This window comes from Procambarus clarkii, chromosome 27, assembly GCF_040958095.1.
Source record: "Procambarus clarkii isolate CNS0578487 chromosome 27, FALCON_Pclarkii_2.0, whole genome shotgun sequence".
Classification (NCBI taxonomy): domain Eukaryota; kingdom Metazoa; phylum Arthropoda; class Malacostraca; order Decapoda; family Cambaridae; genus Procambarus; species Procambarus clarkii.
In genome coordinates, this window is record NC_091176.1 from 3,187,326 (window position 1) to 3,210,564 (window position 23,239).

The following is a 23,239-nucleotide window of genomic DNA, read 5'->3' on the forward strand; positions in this document are numbered from 1 at the left end:
GGTCTCAGCCACTGCTGCTGCAGCTGGCAGTGTCTGCTGCTGCTGCTGTGGCTGACAGTGGCTGCTGCTACTGGGGCTGGCAGTGGCTGACAGTGGCTGCTGCTACTGGGGCTGGCAGTGGCTGCTGCTGCTGCTGTGGCTGGCAGTGGCTGCTGCTGTGGCTGGCTGTGGCTGGCAGTGGCTTCTGTGGCTGTCAGAGGCTGCTGCAGCTGGCAGTGCCTGTTGCAGCTGGCAGTGCCTGCTGCAGCTGGCAGTACCTGCTGCAGCTGGCAGTGGCTGCTGTAGCTGGCAGTGGCTGCTGCTGCTGTGGCTGGCAGTAGCTGCTGCTACTGTGGCTGACAGTGGCTACTGCTGCTGTGGCTGGCAGTGCCTGCTGCTGCTGCAGCTGGCAGTGGCTGCTGCTGCAGCTGGCAGTGGCTGCTGCTGCAGCTGGCAGTGGCTGCTGCTGCAGCTGACAGTGGCTTATGCTGGTGTGGCTGGCAGTGGCTGCTGCTGCTGTGGCTGACAGTGGCTGCTGCTGCTAAGGTTGGCAGTGGCTGCTGCTGCTGCTGTGGCTGGCAGTGGCTGCTGCTGCTGTGGCTGGCAGTGGCTGCTGCTGCTGCTGGGGCTGGCAGTGGCTGCTGTTGTGGCTGGCAGTGGCTGCTGCTGGGGCTGGCAGTAGCTGGCAGTGGCTTCTGCGGCTGTCAGAGGCTGCTGCTGCAGCTGGCAGTGGCTGCTAAAGGCTGTGGTTGGCAGTGGCTGCTGCTGCTGTGGCTGCTGCGGCTGTGGCTGACAGTGGCTACTGCTGCTGTGGCTGGCTGTGGCTCCTACTGCTGTGGCTGACAGTGGCTGCTTCTGCTAGGGTTGGCAGTGGCTACTGCTGCTGCTGTGGCTGGCAGTGGCTGCTGCTGCTGTGGCTGACAGTGGCTACTTCTGCTAGGGTTGGCAGTGGCTACTGCTGCTGCTGTGGCTGGCAGTGGCTGCTGCTGCTGCTGTGGCTGACAGTGGCTGCTGCTGCTGTGGCTGACAGTGGCTGCTGCTGCTGTGGCTGACAGTGGCTGCTGCTGCTAGGGTTGGCAGTGGCTACTGCTGCTGCTGTGGCTGGCAGTGGCTGCTGCTGCTGTGGCTGGCAGTGGCTGCTGCTGCTGTGGCTGGCAGTGGCTGCTGCTGCTGTGGCTGGCAGTGGCTGCTGCGGCTGGCAGTGGCTGCAGCAGCTGGCAGTGGCTGCAGCAGCTGGCAGTGGCTGCTGTGGCTGACAGTGGCTGCTGCTGCTAGGGTTGGCAGTGGCTACTGCTGCTGCTGTGGCTGGCAGTGGCTGCTGCTGCTGTGGCTGGCAGAGGCTGCTGCTACTGTGGCTGGCAGTGGCTGCTGCTGCTGTGGCTGGCAGAGGCTGCTGCTGCTGTGGCTGGCAGTGGCTGCTGTATTCACCTAGTTGTGCTTGCAGGGGTTGAGCTCTGCTCTTTTGGCCCGCCTCTCAACTGTCAATCAATCAACTGTTACTAACTACAGCCTGTAACAGCTGTCTAACTCCCAGGTACCTATTTACTGCTAGGTAACAGGGGCATCAGGGTGAAAGAAACTGCCCATTGTTTCACGCCAGATGCTGGGATCGAAACCAGGTCCCTAAGGTCCATGAGTCTAGAGTGCTGTCCACCCAGCCAGCCAGCCAGCCCGCCCCCCCCCCCCACACACTGTGGCTGGTCCCAGCCACTGCTGCTGCAGCTGGCAGTGTCTGCTGCTGCTGCTGCTGTGGCTGACAGTGGCTGCTGCTACTGGGGCTGGCAGTGGCTGCTGCTGCTGCTGTGGCTGGCAGTGGCTGCTGCTGCTGCTGTGGCTGGCAATGGCTGCTGCTGCTGCTGCTGTGGCTGGCAGTGGCTGCTGCTGCTGCTGTGGCTGTGGCTAGCAGTGGCTTCTGCTGCTGCTGCGGTTGCTGCTGTGGCTGGCAGAGGCTGCTGTGGCTGGTAATGGCTGCTGCTGTGGCTGCTGGGCTGGCAGTGGTTGCTGCTGCTGCTGTGACTGGCAGTGACTGCTGCTGCTGCAGCTGGCAGTGGCTGCTGCTGCTGTGGCTGGCAGTGGCTGCTGCTGCTGTGGCTGGCAGTGGCTGCTGCTGTGACTTGCAGTGACTGCTGCTGTGGCTGGCAGTGGCTGCTGCAGCTGGCAGTGGCTGCTGCAGCTGGCAGTGGCTGCTGCTTCTGCGGCTGGCAGTGGCTGCTGCTGCTGCTGTGGCTGACAGTGGCTGCTGCTGCTGTGGCTGGCAGAGGCTGCTGCTGCTGTGGCTGCTGCTGCTGTGGCTTCTGCTGCTGCTGAGGGTGCTGGGCTGGCAGTGGTTGCTGCTGCTGCTGCTGTGGCTAGCAGTGGCTGCTGCTGCTGTGGCTGCTGCTGCTGCTGCTGCTGCTGCTGCTGTGGCTGGCAGTGGTTGCTGCTGCTGTGGCTGGCAATGTGGGTGCTGCTGCTGCTGCAGCTGGCAGTGGCTGCTGGTGCTGTGGCTGGCAGTGGCTGATGTTGCTGTGGCTGACAGTAGCTACTGCTGCTGTGGCTGACAGTGGCTGCTGCTGCTAGGGTTGGCAGTGGCTACTGCTGCTGCTGTGGCTGGCAGTGGCTGCTGCTACTGTGGCTGGCAGTGGTTGCTGCTACTGTGGCTGGCAGTGGCTGCTGCGGCTGGCAGTGGCTGCAGCAGCTGGCAGTGGCTGGTGTGGCTGGTGGTGGCTGCTGCTACGGCTGGCAGGGGCTGCTGCTGCTGTGGCTGGCAGAGGCTGCTGCTGCTGTGGCTGGCAGAGGCTGCTGCTGCTGTGGCTGGCAGAGGCTGCTGCTGCTGTGGCTGGCAGAGGCTGCTGCTGCTGTGGCTGGCAGTGGCTGCTGCTGCTGTGGCTGGCAGAGGCTGCTGCTACTGTGGCTGGCAGTGGCTGCTGCTGCTGTGGCTGGCAGAGGCTGCTGCTGCTGTGGCTGGCAGTGGCTGCTGTATTCACCTAGTTGTGCTTGCAGGGGTTGAGCTCTGCTCTTTTGGCCCGCCTCTCAACTGTCAATCAATCAACTGTTACTAACTACAGCCTGTAACAGCTGTCTAACACCCAGGTACCTATTTACTGCTAGGTAACAGGGGCATCAGGGTGAAAGAAACTGCCCATTGTTTCACGCCGGATGCTGGGATCGAAACCTGGTCCCTAAGGCCTATGAGTCTAGAGCGCTGTCCACCCAGCCAGCTAGCCCCCCCCCCCCACACACTGTGGCTGGTCTCAGCCACTGCTGCTGCAGCTGGCAGTGTCTGCTGCTGCTGCTGTGGCTGACAGTGGCTGCTGCTACTGGGGCTGGCAGTGGCTGACAGTGGCTGCTGCTACTGGGGCTGGCAGTGGCTGCTGCTGCTGCTGTGGCTGGCAGTGGCTGCTGCTGTGGCTGGCTGTGGCTGGCAGTGGCTTCTGTGGCTGTCAGAGGCTGCTGCAGCTGGCAGTGCCTGTTGCAGCTGGCAGTGCCTGCTGCAGCTGGCAGTACCTGCTGCAGCTGGCAGTGGCTGCTGTAGCTGGCAGTGGCTGCTGCTGCTGTGGCTGGCAGTAGCTGCTGCTACTGTGGCTGACAGTGGCTACTGCTGCTGTGGCTGGCAGTGCCTGCTGCTGCTGCAGCTGGCAGTGGCTGCTGCTGCAGCTGGCAGTGGCTGCTGCTGCAGCTGGCAGTGGCTGCTGCTGCAGCTGACAGTGGCTTATGCTGGTGTGGCTGGCAGTGGCTGCTGCTGCTGTGGCTGACAGTGGCTGCTGCTGCTAAGGTTGGCAGTGGCTGCTGCTGCTGCTGTGGCTGGCAGTGGCTGCTGCTGCTGTGGCTGGCAGTGGCTGCTGCTGCTGCTGGGGCTGGCAGTGGCTGCTGTTGTGGCTGGCAGTGGCTGCTGCTGGGGCTGGCAGTAGCTGGCAGTGGCTTCTGCGGCTGTCAGAGGCTGCTGCTGCAGCTGGCAGTGGCTGCTAAAGGCTGTGGTTGGCAGTGGCTGCTGCTGCTGTGGCTGCTGCGGCTGTGGCTGACAGTGGCTACTGCTGCTGTGGCTGGCTGTGGCTCCTACTGCTGTGGCTGACAGTGGCTGCTTCTGCTAGGGTTGGCAGTGGCTACTGCTGCTGCTGTGGCTGGCAGTGGCTGCTGCTGCTGTGGCTGACAGTGGCTACTTCTGCTAGGGTTGGCAGTGGCTACTGCTGCTGCTGTGGCTGGCAGTGGCTGCTGCTGCTGCTGTGGCTGACAGTGGCTGCTGCTGCTGTGGCTGACAGTGGCTGCTGCTGCTGTGGCTGACAGTGGCTGCTGCTGCTAGGGTTGGCAGTGGCTACTGCTGCTGCTGTGGCTGGCAGTGGCTGCTGCTGCTGTGGCTGGCAGTGGCTGCTGCTGCTGTGGCTGGCAGTGGCTGCTGCTGCTGTGGCTGGCAGTGGCTGCTGCGGCTGGCAGTGGCTGCAGCAGCTGGCAGTGGCTGCAGCAGCTGGCAGTGGCTGGTGTGGCTGGCAGCGGCTGCTGCGACTTGCAGTGGCTGCTGCTGCGGCTGGCAGGGGCTGCTGCTGCTGTGGCTGGCAGAGGCTGCTGCTGCTGTGGCTGGCAGAGGCTGCTGCTGCTGTGGCTGGCAGAGGCTGCTGCTGCTGTGGCTGGCAGTGGCTGCTGCTGCTGTGGCTGGCAGAGGCTGCTGCTACTGTGGCTGGCAGTGGCTGCTGCTGCTGTGGCTGGCAGAGGCTGCTGCTGCTGTGGCTGGCAGTGGCTGCTGTATTCACCTAGTTGTGCTTGCAGGGGTTGAGCTCTGCTCTTTTGGCCCGCCTCTCAACTGTCAATCAATCAACTGTTACTAACTACAGCCTGTAACAGCTGTCTAACTCCCAGGTACCTATTTACTGCTAGGTAACAGGGGCATCAGGGTGAAAGAAACTGCCCATTGTTTCACGCCAGATGCTGGGATCGAAACCAGGTCCCTAAGGTCCATGAGTCTAGAGTGCTGTCCACCCAGCCAGCCAGCCAGCCCGCCCCCCCCCCCCACACACTGTGGCTGGTCCCAGCCACTGCTGCTGCAGCTGGCAGTGTCTGCTGCTGCTGCTGCTGTGGCTGACAGTGGCTGCTGCTACTGGGGCTGGCAGTGGCTGCTGCTGCTGCTGTGGCTGGCAGTGGCTGCTGCTGCTGCTGTGGCTGGCAATGGCTGCTGCTGCTGCTGCTGTGGCTGGCAGTGGCTGCTGCTGCTGCTGTGGCTGTGGCTAGCAGTGGCTTCTGCTGCTGCTGCGGTTGCTGCTGTGGCTGGCAGAGGCTGCTGTGGCTGGTAATGGCTGCTGCTGTGGCTGCTGGGCTGGCAGTGGTTGCTGCTGCTGCTGTGACTGGCAGTGACTGCTGCTGCTGCAGCTGGCAGTGGCTGCTGCTGCTGTGGCTGGCAGTGGCTGCTGTGGCTGGCAGTGGCTGCTGCTGCTGTGGCTGGCAGTGGCTGCTGCTGTGACTTGCAGTGACTGCTGCTGTGGCTGGCAGTGGCTGCTGCAGCTGGCAGTGGCTGCTGCAGCTGGCAGTGGCTGCTGCTTCTGCGGCTGGCAGTGGCTGCTGCTGCTGCTGTGGCTGACAGTGGCTGCTGCTGCTGTGGCTGGCAGAGGCTGCTGCTGCTGTGGCTGCTGCTGCTGTGGCTTCTGCTGCTGCTGAGGGTGCTGGGCTGGCAGTGGTTGCTGCTGCTGCTGCTGTGGCTAGCAGTGGCTGCTGCTGCTGTGGCTGCTGCTGCTGCTGCTGCTGCTGTGGCTGGCAGTGGTTGCTGCTGCTGTGGCTGGCAATGTGGGTGCTGCTGCTGCTGCAGCTGGCAGTGGCTGCTGCTGCTGTGGCTGGCAGTGGCTGATGTTGCTGTGACTGGCAGTGACTGCTGCTGTGGCTGGCAGTACCTGCTGTGGCTGGCAGTGGCTGCTGCTGTGGCTGGTGCTGTGGCTGGCAGTGGCTGGTGCTGTGGCTGGCAGTGGCTGGTGCTGTGGCTGGCAGTGGCTGGTGCTGTGGCTGGCAGTGGCTGCTGCTGTGGCTGGCAGTGGCTGCTGCTGCTGCTGTGACTTGCAGTGGCTGCTGCTGCTGTGGCTGGCAGTGGCTGGCAGTGGCTGCTGCTATAGCTCGTTGTTGCTGTTTCTGCTGTGGCGGGCAGTGGCTGCTGCTGCTGTAGCTAGTTGTTCCTGTTTCTGCTGTGGCGGGCAGTGGCTGCTGCTGCTGTTGTGGCTGGCAGTGGCTGCTGCTTCTGTAGCTGGCAGTGGCTGCTGCTGCTGTGGCTGGCAATGTGGGTGCTGCTGCTGCTGCTGCTGTGGCTGGCAGTGGCTGCTGCTGCTGTGGCTGGCAATGGCTGCTGTGGCTGGCAGTGGCTGCTGCTGTGGCTGGCAGTGGCTGCTGTGGCTGGCAGTGGCTGCTGCTGTGGCTGGCAGTGGCTGCTGCTGCTGTGGCTGGCAGTGGCTGCTGCTGCTGTGGCTGGCAGTGGTTGCTGCAGCTGTGGCTGGCAGTGGTTGCTGCAGCTGTGGCTGGCAGTGGCTGCTGCTGCTGTGGCTGGCAGTGGCTGCAGAAGCTGGCAGTCGCTGCTGCTGCTGTGGCTGGCATTGGCTGCTGTGGCTGGCAGTGGCTGCTGCTGCTGTGGCTGGCAGTGGCTGCTGTGGCTGGCAGTGGCTGCTGCTGTGGCTGGCAGTGGCTGCTGCTGCTGTGGCTGGCAGTGGCTGCTGCTGCTGTGGCTGGCAGTGGTTGCTGCAGCTGTGGCTGGCAGTGGCTGCTGCTGCTGTGGCTGGCAGTGGCTGCAGAAGCTGGCAGTGGCTGCTGCTGCTGTGGCTGGCATTGGCTGCTGTGGCTGGCAGTGGCTGCTGCTGTGGCTGGCAGTGGCTGCTGCTGCTGTGGCTGGCAGTGGCTGCTGCTGTGGCTGGCAGTGGCTGCTGTGGCTGGCAGTGGCTGCTGCTGTGGCTGGCAGTGGCTGCTGCTGCTGTGGCTGGCAGTGGCTGCTGCTGCTGTGGCTGGCAGTGGTTGCTGCAGCTGTGGCTGGCAGTGGTTGCTGCAGCTGTGGCTGGCAGTGGCTGCTGCTGCTGTGGCTGGCAGTGGCTGCAGAAGCTGGCAGTGGCTGCTGCTGCTGTGGCTGGCATTGGCTGCTGTGGCTGGCAGTGGCTGCTGCTGTGGCTGGCAGTGGCTGCTGCTGCTGTGGCTGGCAGTGGCTGCTGCTGCTGTGGCTGGCAGTGGTTGCTGCAGCTGTGGCTGGCAGTGGCTGCTGCTGCTGTGGCTGGCAGTGGCTGCAGAAGCTGGCAGTGGCTGCTGCTGCTGTGGCTGGCATTGGCTGCTGTGGCTGGCAGTGGCTGCTGCTGTGGCTGGCAGTGGCTGCTGCTGCTGTGGCTGGCAGTGGCTGCTGCTGCTGTGGCTGGCAGTGGTTGCTGCAGCTGTGGCTGGCAGTGGCTGCTGCTGCTGTGGCTGGCAGTGGCTGCTGCTGCTGTGGCTGGCATTGGCTGCTGTGGCTGGCAGTGGTTGCTGCAGCTGTGGCTGGCAGTGGCTGGCAGTGGTTGCTGCAGCTGTGGCTGGCAGTGGCTGCTGCTGCTGTGGCTGGCAGTGGCTGCTGCTTCTACTGTGGCTGGCAGTGGCTGCTGCTGCTGGTGTGGCTGGCAGTGGCTGCTGCTTCTGCTGTGGCTGGCTGTGGCTGGCTGTGGCTGGTGCTGTGACAGTGGCTGCTGCTGCCGGCAGTGACTGCTATTGTTGCAGCTGCTGGTGATGCTCTACAGCTGCTAGTGACTGTTACTGCTACTGCTATCAGCAGCTGGTGGCTGCTGTTGTTGTCTGCAACCGCTGCTTGTCATCCATGAATTATTTTACTCACAGTCTTGATGTGCACTTTTATTAACTATATAACTATATATATACAAGAGTTGTTACATTCTTGTACAGCCACTAGTACGCTTAGCGTTTCGGGCAAGTCCTTAATCCTATGTTCCCTGGAATACGACCCCTGCGAGGAATCGGTTTAACAACCAAGTACACATTTTACTGTTGGGTTAAACAGAGGCTACAGTTAAGGATTTGCACACAATAAATCCTCCCCGTCCAGGATACAAACCCAGGACAAAGTGCTCGCGGAATGCCAGGCGAGCATCATTCCACTAAGCCACAGAGACTGTAAATATATAAGAAAAGTGTTCTTTGTGCAAATTTATTGTTAATTTTTTAATTTTTTTATCCTATTCACTAATATAATCTTTAACCACTGAACTGCGCAACGCGCCTGCAGGTGCTCGACAGGTGGTGCGCTATGTGCCTCATTTATCTTATAGGCATAGCATACCATTCAAAACGGGTGAGCAGTGACATGGGTACAAAATGGATGCCTGTGGGCCCCAGTGATCGTCCGCCATTTTGAAAAAAAAAATCCCAGCATGCCCCAGAGCTGTGGAAAGCCTCAGTTTCAAGGAAGCAATCATGTCTGAAGCATCGTCTATGAGCTCCCGCTCCACGGTCAGCCGCAGTTATGCAAAACAACTCTCCGAGGAGGAAATACTGCGACATTTTGTACAATGATGGTGACATGGATGATGGCTTAAGACTACGATACAGAGAAAGACCTTACAGAGGTCTGATACAAGTGAGGGAGAGATTGAGGCGGATGATGTCGTACACGCACCTCGCCCGGCCTGCCTTGCCGCCCTGGGTCAACACCGTTAGAGTCACCACCACCATATGTGTCCTCTGATGTAAGTTTATTCAGTGATAGTACTTGTGATGAATCATTCTCAGGCTTCAGCTACATAGGCGCCGATACAAGTAGTGTTGACGACCCGAGTACGAGCAGCGAGGGTGTTACTAGGCAGGGTTTTGCTGCCCCAGCAACACGCCGAGACAAGCGGCAGCGTTTTAGGCTGCCAGAGGACAATTACGACAGTGTTTCCTCAACATCAGGTGTTCGTAGTAGGCCTACGATACGCAGAACAGCCTCATCTCCTGCCATACCTATTCGCAGCTTTAACACATGATGACGAAGCCGTGTTTTTTGTGCTCGTGGTGGTGTTGGTCATGGTGTTGGTGCGAAACCCAAACCCCTGGGTGTACTTGGGTGGGAGGATTGTGAGAGATTTGTGCCACAAATACCAACTTTTGATGGTACCGATGTTGGTGTGACACCATTATTCCCCTATACAAGTGACGATATGGTTGAAATCGACTATTCCCCAGCATATTTTAATAATGAATTCACGAATCATCTTGTGGCAGAGACTAACAGATATGCTCACATCCTCATAGACATTTTATATAGACATCCTCATAGAGAGGCATTTTACCTGCCTCTCGCATGACACGATGGAAGGACACCACAAAGGACAACATGTCCGTGTTTCTCACATTGAGCATGACGATGAAACATTCTGAGAAACACGTCATCCATGATTATTGGAGCAAAGACAGCCTTGTTCCATCCCCCGTGTTCAACAGGTACATGTCACGTGATGGGTTCCTGTTGCTTCTTAGGTGCCTGCACTTTGAAAACAATGAAAATGAAGACAGACACGACAGACTTTGTAAGGTGCAGAAGATAAAATTTTAGTGATATGAGAGGCAAGTTTCGTAAGTATTTTGTACCTGGACAAAATCTGGTGATTGATGAATTGCTAGTCCTCTTCTAGGGACAACTGGCGTTCAAGCAGTACATCCCATCAAAGCAGCACCGGTTTGGACTAAAGTTGTTCGTGCTGTGCGACTGTGAAACTGGTATTGTCATGGACATGATACTGTATTCAGGTACAGACGTTGACATACCAGCTCAAGATCCATGTGGGTTCTCCGGCAGTGTCATCAAAACCCTCATGAAACTGTTGCTGAACAAGTAAGTAATTATCAAAGAAGGCACCAAGCCAGGAAGGCTATGTAGCACCATTGCTGAACAAGGGGCATATACTGTTCACCGACAGCTACTATACCAGCCCCTTGTTGACCAGATACCTCCTTGACCACAACATCGGCGTTTGTGGCACTGTGAAGGCCCACAGGAGGGAAATACCTATGCCAGTGTTTGGCATAGGTATTGCAGTGGGTAATTACCAGCTGCGCAAGTGTGACAAGGTATTATCAGTGAGGTGGAGGGACAGACGCGAGGTGAATATGTAGAACAACAATTCACACCGGTGCTATGTTGGACAGTGGCAAAGTGCACTTTCAAACATGCTTCCCAATATATAAACCAGATCGTGTCATAGACTGTAACATCAACATGCGTCTGGTAGATAAATGTAACATTATGCTCCGTGCCGTCAAGTGTGTGAGTAAATCTGTGAAGTGGATGAAAAAATTCTTTTTCCATCTCATTGATGTTGCCATGCTCAACTCTTTCAACAAATCAGTCAAATCAGGCAAGAGACCCCCAATACAAAAGTTCAGTGTTGCTCTAGTGTCACAACTGCTCGCAAGGTATGGCAAGGAGGGCTCATCGAGCGGGGTGCCAGCAACAATGCCATATGCAGTTCCAGACAGACTGAGAGGTAATGAGAATTTTGGTGTGCACATGCTCGAGTATATGCCAAGTACAGCATCATGGGACAAGGGAAAACGTGCCTGTGTTGTATGCAAGAACACTCAACGTAGAGAAGGCAAGCGAAGATGCATCTCCACCTGGTGCATTGAGTGCAAAGTTCCACTATGCCCTGTCAGCTGTTTCGCAGCATATCACACACTCGCAGAGTTCTGAGTGTGTTGATGGTGATTGTATATAGTGTGTGATACTGTATAGTGTGTGAATATACATGATTGAACTTGAAACATTGGAAATATGAGCAATATATGTAAACACATTTGTGATACAGTACACATAACTGTCCTAGGACAGTATGGATATTCTACTGCCATAATATTGTGCACATATTCATTATACATAGGATTGTCAAGAAAAAACAAAACAAATGCATTTGTAAATGCACGCAAAAAAAGAACCAAAAATAATTTGTTGCAACTCGCACATGATGAAGATGGCATGCAACTGCCCCCCGGGAGTCTACGCCACGGGTGACCACCGAATCGTGACATCACAGCACATTTTCCGGACCCCATTGAGGCCAAAGTAAGTACAATTTTGAGTCTCCTTTTACACATACGTCATCAAGGAGGGGTATTTATTGGTATTTATCGGTTAAAAAAAAAATCCAACAATTTATTTCCTGTGCACAGGAGGGGGAGGGGGCAGATTTAGAGGCCGAGCAGCACAGTGGTTAAAACCACGAAGATGACTATATTCTTCCATGATTTCCACAGGTAATTATGTCTACATAATATTGCATTAATGTAACTGATATCTATTTTGTCAGGTGCTTTTAATAGAGGATAGAGCATCAAGAATAAATAATGAGGATATCTTGTTTATTGTATTGAGTGTGGAGGTACTGAACACAAATATTTTATAATAATTACATAGAATATGGGAAAACAATTCTTAAAATCTTCCTCTGCAAGAGATTAGAATAATATATAGTACATTTAATGATACAAAACACACTATATAAATGCAACAATTGCAATTTTTGACAATTAAATTCTAATGAAAGAATTTATCTACATATAATAAGAACAATTATACAGCTAAATTCCAAATTCAAGTTTTATAATTGCAATTTATTTTTGATAAACAGGACTGCATTATTATTTCACGACAGCAAAGACTAAAGTCCATTTTCTAAATGCATTTTGTTTTATATTTTGGAAACACAATGAAGTTGGTTTTCTAGTTCTGTACAGTACACTGTACCAAGAACACAACACCTGCAGTAAAGGTTTCTCTTGAATATGTTGACATGATTAAGCCTCTGCTCTGGCGATTTATTCTCAGCCTAAAAGCAAATACATAACTACTTGCATGATGGGGAGAGCAGAGTCAGAAGGCCTGAAAATCTCTTGCTTTGAGTTACATAAAAACATGGCTTTTTTAAAGGCAAATTAGCTTCTTTATCAATATTTGTAAATGAACACAAAAATTTAATGTTTAAACTAATTTCTTAATAATTATCAAAAAAGGTACCAAGTTGGAAATAATTATTTTTATAGTCAATAATATTAGTTATTTGCCATAACATAAGTGCACACATTACAAAAATTGCCTGCAAAGTAATGAGTATGCATTATGCATTCTATTTACAGTAGTAAACAATAGGTAGTCTTTCACATCTACGGATGTAGACACACTGCACTGGAGACTGGACGATAAAAATATACACTGCCAGTAGTGTTCAGTTATTTATACTCCATCAGTTGTAATATTTAACAGCTACATCTACTGCTATGTTTTTCATTGTTAAGCCTCCAAGGGCCAGATTCACAAAAGCACTTACGCAAACACTTACGAATCTGTACATCTTTCCGCAATCTTTGGCGGCTTTGTTTACAATTATTAAAAAGTGAATGAGCTCCGAAGCACCAGGAGGCTGTTTATAACAATAACAATAGTTGGTTGGCAAGTTTTCATGCTTCTAAACTGTTTAATAAATGTAACCAAAGCCGTCAAAGATTGAGGAAAGATGTACACGTCCGTAAGTGCTTGCGTAAGTGCTTTCGTGAATCTGGCCCCAGTATACTGGGTGTATTAAAAAGATTTAATGAGAAAGATTGCTCTTTGTCGAGCACTAAAATGGAAAGAGTGACTATATGGGGGAACAATTACAATACACAAAACTGGAGAGCAAATATATAACAAGCGATAAATATCTCTAGTATAAAAAAGTTTAATCTTGATAAAGTGATTCGATACTTTGCAAGAAGGTAAGCACTGTTTACTTTATCAAATGATAACTCATGTGCTATAGTCAAGTGTATTTCTATAAAGTAATACACAGTAGTGCATTTTTCACTTTCAGTAACAAAATAGCATACAAGTACAGTATCTATTTAGAAAAGTATTCAATTCATCATAGAACTTTCATTCAAAAACCTACAATCCCACTTAATAATGACCTCATAAATATGCATGAAATTTACCAGATAACATATAGAAGTTACTGGTAAAAAAAATCTGAAGGCACCGATTAATTTGCAAAGAACATTTTATTTGTAATAAGCTACAGTAAATAAATAACTGGATTCAGTTTGAAGAATGCATTACATTAACCACTTGGGTGTGTAGACATTCTGCTCAAATTGTGTGTGAATGGTTCAGTATGTACATATATAGTGTTAGTTTTTAATATGTACGAATGTGATCATATGCACACATTAATACACATTAATTTGCATGATATACAGAGTACCATAACATGCATCAATTATAAACCTGAGTAACTATATATACACATGCTGTGAAAAGTTTTTCAGCCATATCTTTAGGCTCCAGACTAAGAAGAGGCTGCCGAACTCAGCTATGAGGAAACAAATAAAAATAAAAACTTAAATTATGTAACACTTTAGAATAAAAAGGCACAGCACGGGGCTGATAATTTAATGTTACATCCTTGTTTGAGCTAAACTGGGGTTTTGAACAATTAATTTAATATTCCAGAATGTTAAGGGAATTCAAAAAAGGATCAACTGATATACTGCATACTCGTACAAACTTGCAACAAGCTCTAACTGTAATATACAGCAGCCTTACCGAGCAACCATTACTCAAATTTTTACTGTAATAAAATAAACAATAAATGAAATTGTGTGATCATGTCATTGCAAGTACAGTGGCGCCTTGATTAACGAATTTAATCCGTTCCGGCACCGAGCTCGTCATGTGGAAAACTAGTTTTGTGAAACAACAACACTGTCGTCGGAAGTGTCCGAGAACCAGCGGGAATGCTCGTTAATTGAGCGAAAGCTTGTCAGTCGAGACAAATTTTCTGCGAGTGGCTTGCTCGTTACTCGAAGTGCTCGAAACTGGAGTCGCTCGTCACTCGAGGTTCCACTATTTAATTTGGATATTTTTACTTTTTTACACAACAGAAATTTACATACATGAACTATAAATTTTATTTTCCATTTAATAAAAGTATATTTGATAATTTGACTAGTGATGAAAGAGCCGAGTAAACCAGGGAGTGGCAGTTTACTGCAACTTTACTTCCTTATGCTACTGTTTCCCTTAGCACATTTTTGGGGGTAATGAGTACTGTATGTATAGTATACATAATAAGTCTTCATAAATATGGAGAAACTAATGGAGTGATTAGTTTAGGTACAAGGTCGATACAGTATTTGAAAGTTATACTGTGGAAAAACATGCATAGGGAAATTAGGCAATCATGGTCTTCCTAGTGAATACGGAAATACTGTAGTAACAAAACAGTTTATGATCAGTAATACATACTAATCTTTCCTGTTTACCATATCTTTAAATATCTTAGAATATCTTGGGAAAACAAAGTACTGCAGTACATTTGTTACAAAAGTGGCAGATAGCATACCAGTTGTGAGGAGGTGGCAACACTCAATTTTTATATCATTAAATTATTTAATGCTACAGAGAGTTGATATGTCATAATCTAAGCCAATAAATTTACCTCTTAACAGACATATGAAAATATTTATATATACATATACATATTAAAAAAGTAACTCATGAAATATAATTTCATAAAAGTACTGCCTTATTCTCTATGTATAAAATTTACACAATATTTCACAACCATCTATGTAGCATTATTTCCATTGTCATCCTCCTCTGTTGTAGAAGTTGTTCTGACAAGTGTCCATCGAAGCTCTCTCTTGGCTAGCACAGCTGCATCTTCAAGATCACTTGCCTGCTCCAGCAAAAAATTATGACAATTAGTAAGTGCAGTACTGTACCTAATTTAACATCACGCAATAATGTATTTGTATTATCCAAAATAATCACTTAAAAATCTGCATAGTGCCATCCTTCATTAAGTACTATCAAAACAGGACGATGGGCTGATTTTTTGGCAAACTGGTCAGTTTTATTAAGACTGCCTTGATAATCTTGTAATTAATGTGGATTCTCATAGTTAATCTGATATCATAGAGGATATATTTTAAGGTTTTAAAATTACTATATTGCAATTTGTATTTAAAAACTCTACACTACAGTACTGAGCATGGATATGTAATATATACCACCTCCCAAAGTCCATTTTTTCCCTCCACTCAATAAAATACCTGGATGGGGTTCTACTCCCCATGCCTGGCTCAAGGCCAGGCTTGACTTGTAAGAGTTTGATCCAACAAGCTGTTGCTTGGAGTGGCCCGCAGGCCCACATATCCACCACAGCCCGGTTGGTCCAGCACTTCCTGTATCTCTGTATCCAGTAGAGGTTGACCCCCTCATAATTCTAGGATCATTCTTTTTGGGGAATAATTTTTCTATATGGAGGAGTAGTAACTGGATCCACAATGATTTGGTCACTCTTAGCCAACATCTACAAAATCCAGGTGTGTGTAGAAGTAGAATAGGGAGCTGCCTGCTTCACCTAGCTGCCTAATGCCAAGGGAAGCTCTAGGGATAATGAGGGAACCAAGTCCAGAAGAGACCCAGAGACATCATCCAAAGATCCTTGTCCAAGCTTGCCAAAATGTCTACAAACATTCCCCACTGCTAGGATGACCCGAGGAGTTCACAAGGACTGTGAAATGACGTATCTAGTGAAACTGCAGGCAAGAGCTGTAATCCTAACTCAGCTCAGTTGAAACCTACTCCTAGAGGCCCATTTGTTTCATGAGCCTGTTATATGCATCAATATGAATAGTCTTTATTCATTAACAACATTAGGTAACAATCATATAAGGAACAGGATGAGCCTGTAGCCAACTGAGTGCCAGAGTCTTCATGTGATCAGTGGACCTGATCTCCCATGTATCAACCTGTTGAGTGAACAAGTTCCAGATGCAAATGAGACTGTTGAAGGTTGAGAGCCTAGTGTTATGGGTGGCAACTACTGGTAGTGGTGTTTTGGTTTTGCTTCTCACAAAAGACTAGTAAATAAGCATCCTACTAGCATATACCTACAGTACATATACAATACTCTACAAAGATGCCCACCTGAAGATATGTCAAAACACCATTAACTGCAGCTTCGCCTTGTTCATTCAGTGTCGCTACCACCCCGGACAGGTATTGCCAGTTCTGTAGGAAAGTCAAATGCAGCATCAATACTACCATCCAGTAAACACTGCACATTAATTTTCAATGACCCTAAATTAAACTAGATGTGTTTTGATCACAACCAAGCGAGAGAGGTATCACATCTCAAAGACAGGTATATACTGTAATGGAAATAAAATTAATATTCTGTAAAAAAAAAAAAGTGTTACCCCCTTCCCACTCTGTACACACATCTTGAAAAAAAAAATTTCATGCAAAGGAAGGGATTTTATGAGAAGGGATGAGAGGGTGTTCGTGGATTAAGCAGAAGAATGTGGGTGACAGTCAAGTGCTTGTAAGGGGTGTGAGTGATTGGGTGAACTGTGTTGTGTGGTTGTATACAGTTGGTTGTATACAGTACAGTAGTTGATAATGGTTTGATGTGGTTAGTCTCTCAGTGTTGCGGATTGGAATGTGGATGTGGGTATATGAAGTGTGTGGGCATATGGTGAGGGAAGGTGGCGAGTGTGGACATATGTTTGTGGCGCCTGACAGCTGGGTGGACAGCGCTTCGGATTCATAGTCCTGTGGTTCTGGGTTCAATCCCCGGTGGAGGCGGAGACAAGTGGGCAAAATGTTTCTTTTACCCTGATGCCCCTGTTACCTAGTATTAAATAGGTACCTGGGAGTTAGACAGCTGCTACGGGCTGCTTCCTGGGGGTGTGTCTCCTGTAAAAGGAGACCTGGTCGAGGACCGGCGGGCCGTGGGGATGCTAAGCCCCGAAATCATCTCAAGATAACCTCAAGATATGTTGTGTGGGTTCCTACCTTTCAGTGTCTACAAGGAAGGAATTCTATTTCTTTTGGCCCCTCCTAGCTATTTACTTTTTATATTTGCTCTTTAAGCTGTGGATGGAGTTGACTTCTGCTACTTCTGTACTGCTTTCAGCGCCTTTCACTGCTAACCACCCTCAATGCATTCAAATATAGTATTTAATTATTTCTCTGGCTCATTTGTGCTTCCACCTTCCACCAGTTTTCCCTCAATTTGAAAATGCTGTTCTTGTACACATTGTCTATTCCTCTCTATATCTTGTACACAATGATCATATTCCTTTTGGACATTCTCTCAAGAGTAGTTAAGACTGAGTTTCCTTAATCTTTCTAGCTTAGATCTATTTGTTTGGATACTAGACTTGTTGCAGACTTCTGGGTGTTCTTAGTGTTAGTTTGTGCTCCACTACATGCAGATTTGAAGCCAGTGATATGTACTCTAGGACCGCACCATATAAAAAAAACATAGAAAATGTAGTATGTTAGAGCTAAGTGAACTAGATTATTGTATTTTTTTTTAATTTATAAGGTACTTTTACTTTTATACTTTTAATGCAACATACACATTAAAGTAAAAAATAAGTATAATATCAGAACGTTAAGTTAGTGGAGCGGTCATCTAGATAACCTCCCCTCCACCCCCCAACCCCCTCGACAGAGAGGCAGGTGACCAGCTGACTACATGTAAATGTAGTGACTTAACTCCACCATGTTGTAGGGGGTACTTAAGAGAAAATGGCAGAAGAGTGGAAGAGAGGCAACTGACCAGCGGTAGAAAAACAAGCGGACGAACATGAGATCAGACACTCTCTCACACCCTCCTTGGGTTTGTACAGATATAGAATATATGTGTGTGGATCAGACTTGTGTTTACTTAACCATTGTCTGGTGGATATCAGGGCACTAGAGTGGTGACCCGGAGTCAATTCCACACCAGTGTTTTCCCAGACAGGATGTAAACAAACCATGGCGGCTGCATTTTAGCTACCAGCATATTTTTCGTCTGACCCTGAGGCATGGTTTGCACAGGTAGAGGCCTGCTTTGACACCTACAAGGTAACTAACGATCCAGAGCAATATGCACTCACTGTGACGGCATTGCCTCTGGACACCATTCAGGTGTCACATACGAGCTGTGGTTATAACACCATCAGCCACACAGATTCGTCGCCTTGAAGACTGCTTTCCTCGCAGCAGCTAAGGTATGTAGAAGCTGCTAGCATGACCTACTCCTCACCAATAGTAGCTATTGCAGCCTTGGGGATCGGACACCATCCCAAATGCTTTGGCAAATGCAGCTCTTGCTACGCCCGGCGGGTGGAGCATGTGACAATGCCCTGGTCAAAGTTCTGTTCCTACAACGCTTGCCCTTACACATTTGCATGCTATGCCTTGCCCAGAGTGATGATGTGACACCAGAGAGCCTGGCGAGAATAGCAGACTGAATCCATAGTGCACCAGGCGACTCACTCTGCACGGGACATACCCTTGTTTCTGACCACTCAACAGTGACGACCCAAATGAACAGCCAACACCTCAGTGCTATTCAGAGCCGCCAACATTCCCATTGCAAGTCCCACAGCCCATCCTTGATGCCCAACTCGAACCCATACTACTGCTACTACCATCACAAGTTTGGGGCTAGAGCCCGGAACTGCCACCAACCGGGTGCCTATTCAGGTGGGGGTCTGTTAATGGTCAGTAACCCTGCCGTCTTGGTTGATTCACTTGTATATATGGTCAATCATACCTCTCGGCACCATTATCTGGTTGACATGGGTGCTTCAGTTTCTGTTCTCCCTCCTCCAGTCCACAAGCCACCTCACACTCCGCATCACAACGTGGTTGCTGCCAACGGTTCTGTCGTACCTACCTATGGCGATAGTGTGGTCACTCTTGATTTTGCTAACCTTGGTCGCTTCACATGGAGGTTCCGTGCTGATGAAGTTAATATGCCTATACTGGGGTGCTGTTTCTTACGCCATCACAACCTCTTGGTGAATGTGACGTGTGGTGGACTCCAGCGGGTGAGTACAGAGCAACGGCTACTCACTAGCCTTGTCCCCACATAACTCTCCTGACCTGCAGAACCTTCTGGAGGAATTTGAGGACATCACCAAGCCACATCTGCCAAATGCCATGGTTAAGCACAGTCACCCATCATATTTGTACCTCAGGCCCACCAACCTACGCACGACTGCGCTAACTACTGCCAGAGCGTGTCCAGGTGGCCAAGGACGAATTTGACAAGCTGTTAGCTGCATTCAGGACTTCTCTAAGATGCTGCATGGGGCAACAACATTCTCGAAAGTAGATTTCGTGGCTTGACTTCCACATAGATTTCATAGATTTCCAAGTAGATTTCGACAGTAGATGGCTTGGGGAGTAGAAGAACTCTCAGAACCACATCAACCAGGTATCAACCAGATTTGGCGCGAGCATTTCACCAAATCTCAGTGGATCCAGGGACATCTCCAAAATTACACACACAAATCACAATGATGTGATGCATCAAATGAACAAATCCACAAGGGCCATGACAAGGATTCGAACCTGCGTCCAAGAGCATCCAAGACACTGCCTTAATCGAATGAGCTACGACATGGTCAAAAAGAGTTGAAACCGAAGTTCTACTGAACTTACTGGATCCTGCAGTCTCTCCGAGACACAAACCAGGGCTTTACACAACCCCCTCATGCACTTGAGCTATGTCAATAGGCCATTCTCCCTCTTCGCCCTTACTTCATTACACTTCCTGGTTTGTGTCTCGGAGAGGCTACAGGATCCAGTAAGTTCTGTAGAACTTCGGTTTCAACTTTTTTTGACCTGTCGTAGCTCAGTCGATTAAGGCAGCATCTGGGATGCTCTTGGATGCAGGTTCGAATCCTCGTCATGGCCCTTGTCGATTTGTTCATCTCCAAAATTGCAATTACAACACTTTGGTCTCCGTAATGCAGCGCAGACATTCCAACGCTTCATTGATCAGGTTGTCAGAGACCTACCATTCTGCTATGCCTACGCTGATGACCTCCTAATAGTGAGTCGCTCTCTGACTGCCCATCGGAAGTACATTCATATACTTTTTGCTCGCCTTTGTGACTTATGACCTGCAGATTAATTTAATCAAGAAAAATGCATTTTCGAGGTGCCTGAGCTCAACTTCTTGGGACACCGAGTGTACACCACAGGTATTCTGCTGCTGGAGAAGATCCAGGCTATCCAAGATCTTTAGACACCCACCACAACTAAGAAGCTTCAAGAATTCCTGGGTGTGGTTAATTTTTACCATAGGTTTATCCCACATTGTTCTGACATCCTGAAACCTTTATATGACTTCCTGTGTGGGCATAAGCAGGCATCCAAAGTACCCCTGTCACCAGAGGCAGAGGTGGCGTTCACCAACCTTAAGCAGGAGCTAGCTTAACTCACTCTCCTCGCCCATCCATTGTTCAATGTGCCAACTAGCCTCTCAATGGATGCTTCCAACACTGCTATAGGAGCGGTACTCCATCAATTTATCAATGACACCTGGTGACCCATTGCTTTCTTTTCAGCAAGCCAGCAGAGACAAAATACAGTACATTTGACAGGGACACGTCCTTGCTATATATGCAGCCATTCAACACTTCAGGCATTTTCTCAAGGGATGTGACTTCCACGTCCTCACTGACCACAAACCACTGACTGATGCCCTGGCAGCAAAAGGAGATTCCCACTCCGTGCAAGTCACTCGACACTTGAGCTACATATCCCAGGTCACAACTGACTTCAGGCATGTGAAAGGGACTGAGAATGTCATCACCAATGCCCTCTCTCGACCTGGCATGTGTGCACTTTTTCTCGAGATGACCCGCATCGACTATACAGAAATTGCTAGGCCCAGTGACATGACCCAGAACTCCTTCAATTGCACACCACATCCTCAGCACTGTGGCTCATTGACGTACCTGTGCCTAATTCTGAGGATACTATCACATGTGACATGTCTCTCATTGGCATCCTATGGCCATATACTGTATTCCAAAGACCCATCGGCGGAGGATCTTCACGGCTCTCGAGTCCTTGGCTCATCAGGGCATCCGAGCAACACTGCGCCTCTGGACCAAATGGATGGTATGGTTAGGAATTAACACAGATATTCGAAGTTGGGCTCACAACTGCCTCCAATGTCAGCAATCAAAGATACACCGATGCACACAGATGCCTCTTCAGAACGTTCCATTACCATCGGCCAGGTTTGAGTTGACGCATGTGGATATCGTCGGTCCAATTCCTCGGTCTGGTGGATGTTGTGTCCTACTCCTGTGTGTTGACTGCTTCTCCAGATGGCCTGAGACAGTTCCTATGATGGAGATGACAGCTGAGTCGGTAGTTCAAGCTTTCCTTCATGAGTGAGTCTCCCGTTTTGGAGCCTCTGCAACGATTGTCACTGACCAGGGTCGATAATTTGAGTTACACTTGTGGAGAAAACTCTTGCAGTTCCTTGGTACCACACACAATCAAACTACGGCCTACCATCCTCAGACTAACAGGATGGTTGAACAGTTTCACAGTCAACTGAAGGCGGCTCTAAGGACACAACAAGACTCTACTTCATGGATCGACAACCTTCCTTTGGTACTTCGCGGCATCTGTTCAGCAACTAAAGAGGATAGTGGGTTCTCAGCAGCTGACCTCGTGTATGATTCCGATCTCTGCCTTCCTGGTGATCTGATCATTCCAACACCATACAATGAGCTGATGGACACGTCGGTCTTCATGGAGCAGCTTCGGAGGGCGATGTCACAGACTGGCCTTACGCTGCCCCATCACCCATCTACATGCCCTACCTACACCCCAGGATGTTCTCTCTGCTAGCTATGTGTTTCTGAGGGTTGACGCGGTGCGTCAGCCGCTACAGCAGCCATATGAGGGACCTTTCTGGGTGCTATCAAGAACTCTGAAAACCATTACTATCGACTGTCAGGGTGTTGAAGTGGTGGTTTCAATCGATTGGATGAAAGCAGCACATTTTGACGCCATGCCACCAGCTGCTGGTGTGGAGGTGGTCTGGTACCCACAGCAACAAACTGAATTTCCATCATCAGTGGACCCTCTTACTTAAGATGTACCTACTGATTTCTTTCATCTACCGGTACCATCTCCAGCTCCGAGCCTTCCAGCGCCCGCTAATGACAGCATGGATGACAGCAACAGTGACAGCAACGTCAACATGGAGGGTCACATTACTTGCACAGTGCACTGACCTGACTGTTTCCTGGACTCTCTGGTACCTTGTTGTCTGGAGAGTGGAGGGGGGGGGGGCAGAGGAGCGGGAGAGGGGCAACCGACCAGTGGTAGAACAACAAGCGGACAAACACAAGATCAGACACTCTCACACCCTTCTTGGGTTTGTACAATTATAGAATATATGTGTGTGGATCAGAGACTTGTGTTTACTTATCACTTGTCTTGTAGATATTAGGGCACTAAATAAACAAAAGTTTCCAGACAAAGTATAATCCACTTCTCAGCTGGAAGAATAAGAATTAACTGATAACTTTAATACATAATAAAGAAGAAACATAAATTTATATACAGTGGCACTTCGACTTACGACTGCCCCTTTTTCGAGTTACAACCCCAATTTCGTCGAAAAATGTGACTTGACTTTTGACCTTTGCCTCAGCTAACGACTTTGTTGATACACGTATGGGTCGACTGAGTGTGTGGTTCCTGGTGACACGGGCAACCCCGCCTCAGTTCACCAGAGCCACCCGCTTAGTGCTGATCACACTTGTAAAGAATTTAATTTTTATGCTTTTTTGTTTTTTGAACATAAAAGTAATTATTATTATTATATATATGTCATGGGTTCCAAGAAAGTCAGTGGTAAAGTTCAACCTAAGAAAATAGTTGAGTAGAGGCAGTAGAGGATGTACCTTCCTTATTAAGAAAATGTGTGAAGTATGGGAAGAACTGCAAAGTTTTGTTAAAAAAATTCAGCCAGGTAAAGCTGTAGCAGGCCGTTGCATTGACTTTTGAAATTACGATGTGATGTCTTACTACAGACAAGTGTTAAGATGTAGGGAAAACAAGTGTCTTTAGACAGATTCATAGTAAAACAAGCAAGCAGTGAGTCTCAACCAGGTCCTAGTGGTATGCCTGCACAACATAGGAGAGAGAGTACCCCAGAGAAGTTATTACTGCCTGATGTTATAATGGAAGGGGACTCCCCCTCCAAACACTAACACCTTTCCTCCTCCTCACTGTCTTCCATATGCCTTCAAGAGTCCTCAATAAAGGTAAGATATACATATTGTATTGTAGCTAGCACAAAAAGAGTGGTATTCAGTATAAAATGTATTTTTAAGTTAATATTTTTGGCAGTGTGGAATGGATTAATTCAATTTACATTATTTCTTATGGGAAAGTTTCGAGTTATGAATTTTTGAGTTATAACCCGTCTTTGGGAACGGATTAAATTCGTAA

The 23,239-nt window shown here is 49.4% G+C and overlaps 3 protein-coding genes across 3 annotated transcripts in view; 1 reads left to right on the forward strand and 2 right to left on the reverse strand.

Moving 5' to 3' along the window:
* Positions 1-931: 931 nt before the first annotated feature.
* On the reverse strand, positions 932-9,288 carry LOC138369076 (pneumococcal serine-rich repeat protein-like). The gene is made up of 6 exons (XM_069332007.1): positions 9,219-9,288; positions 6,854-7,622; positions 4,968-5,461; positions 4,144-4,693; positions 1,672-2,171; positions 932-1,407 (listed from the first exon to the last, which is right to left on the reverse strand). Exons 1-6 carry the CDS (start codon positions 9,286-9,288, stop codon positions 932-934), a joined length of 2,859 nt encoding a protein of 952 aa, XP_069188108.1.
* LOC138369077 (piggyBac transposable element-derived protein 4-like) lies at positions 9,287-10,618 on the forward strand. The gene is made up of 3 exons (XM_069332008.1): positions 9,287-9,460; positions 9,561-9,760; positions 10,075-10,618. Exons 1-3 carry the CDS (start codon positions 9,287-9,289, stop codon positions 10,616-10,618), a joined length of 918 nt encoding a protein of 305 aa, XP_069188109.1.
* A 651-nt stretch (positions 10,619-11,269) lies between these two features.
* The window catches only part of mxt (Eukaryotic translation initiation factor mextil), a 247,711-nt gene continuing 235,741 nt past the window's right edge, over positions 11,270-23,239 (reverse strand). Inside the window, exons 14-15 of the mRNA XM_045749450.2 lie at positions 15,893-15,976; positions 11,270-14,636 (exon numbers count right to left, since the gene is read on the reverse strand). Of these exons, the coding sequence (XP_045605406.2) occupies positions 14,526-14,636; positions 15,893-15,976 (195 nt within the window). The 3' untranslated portion in view covers positions 11,270-14,525. The remainder of the gene's footprint in view (positions 14,637-15,892; positions 15,977-23,239) is intronic.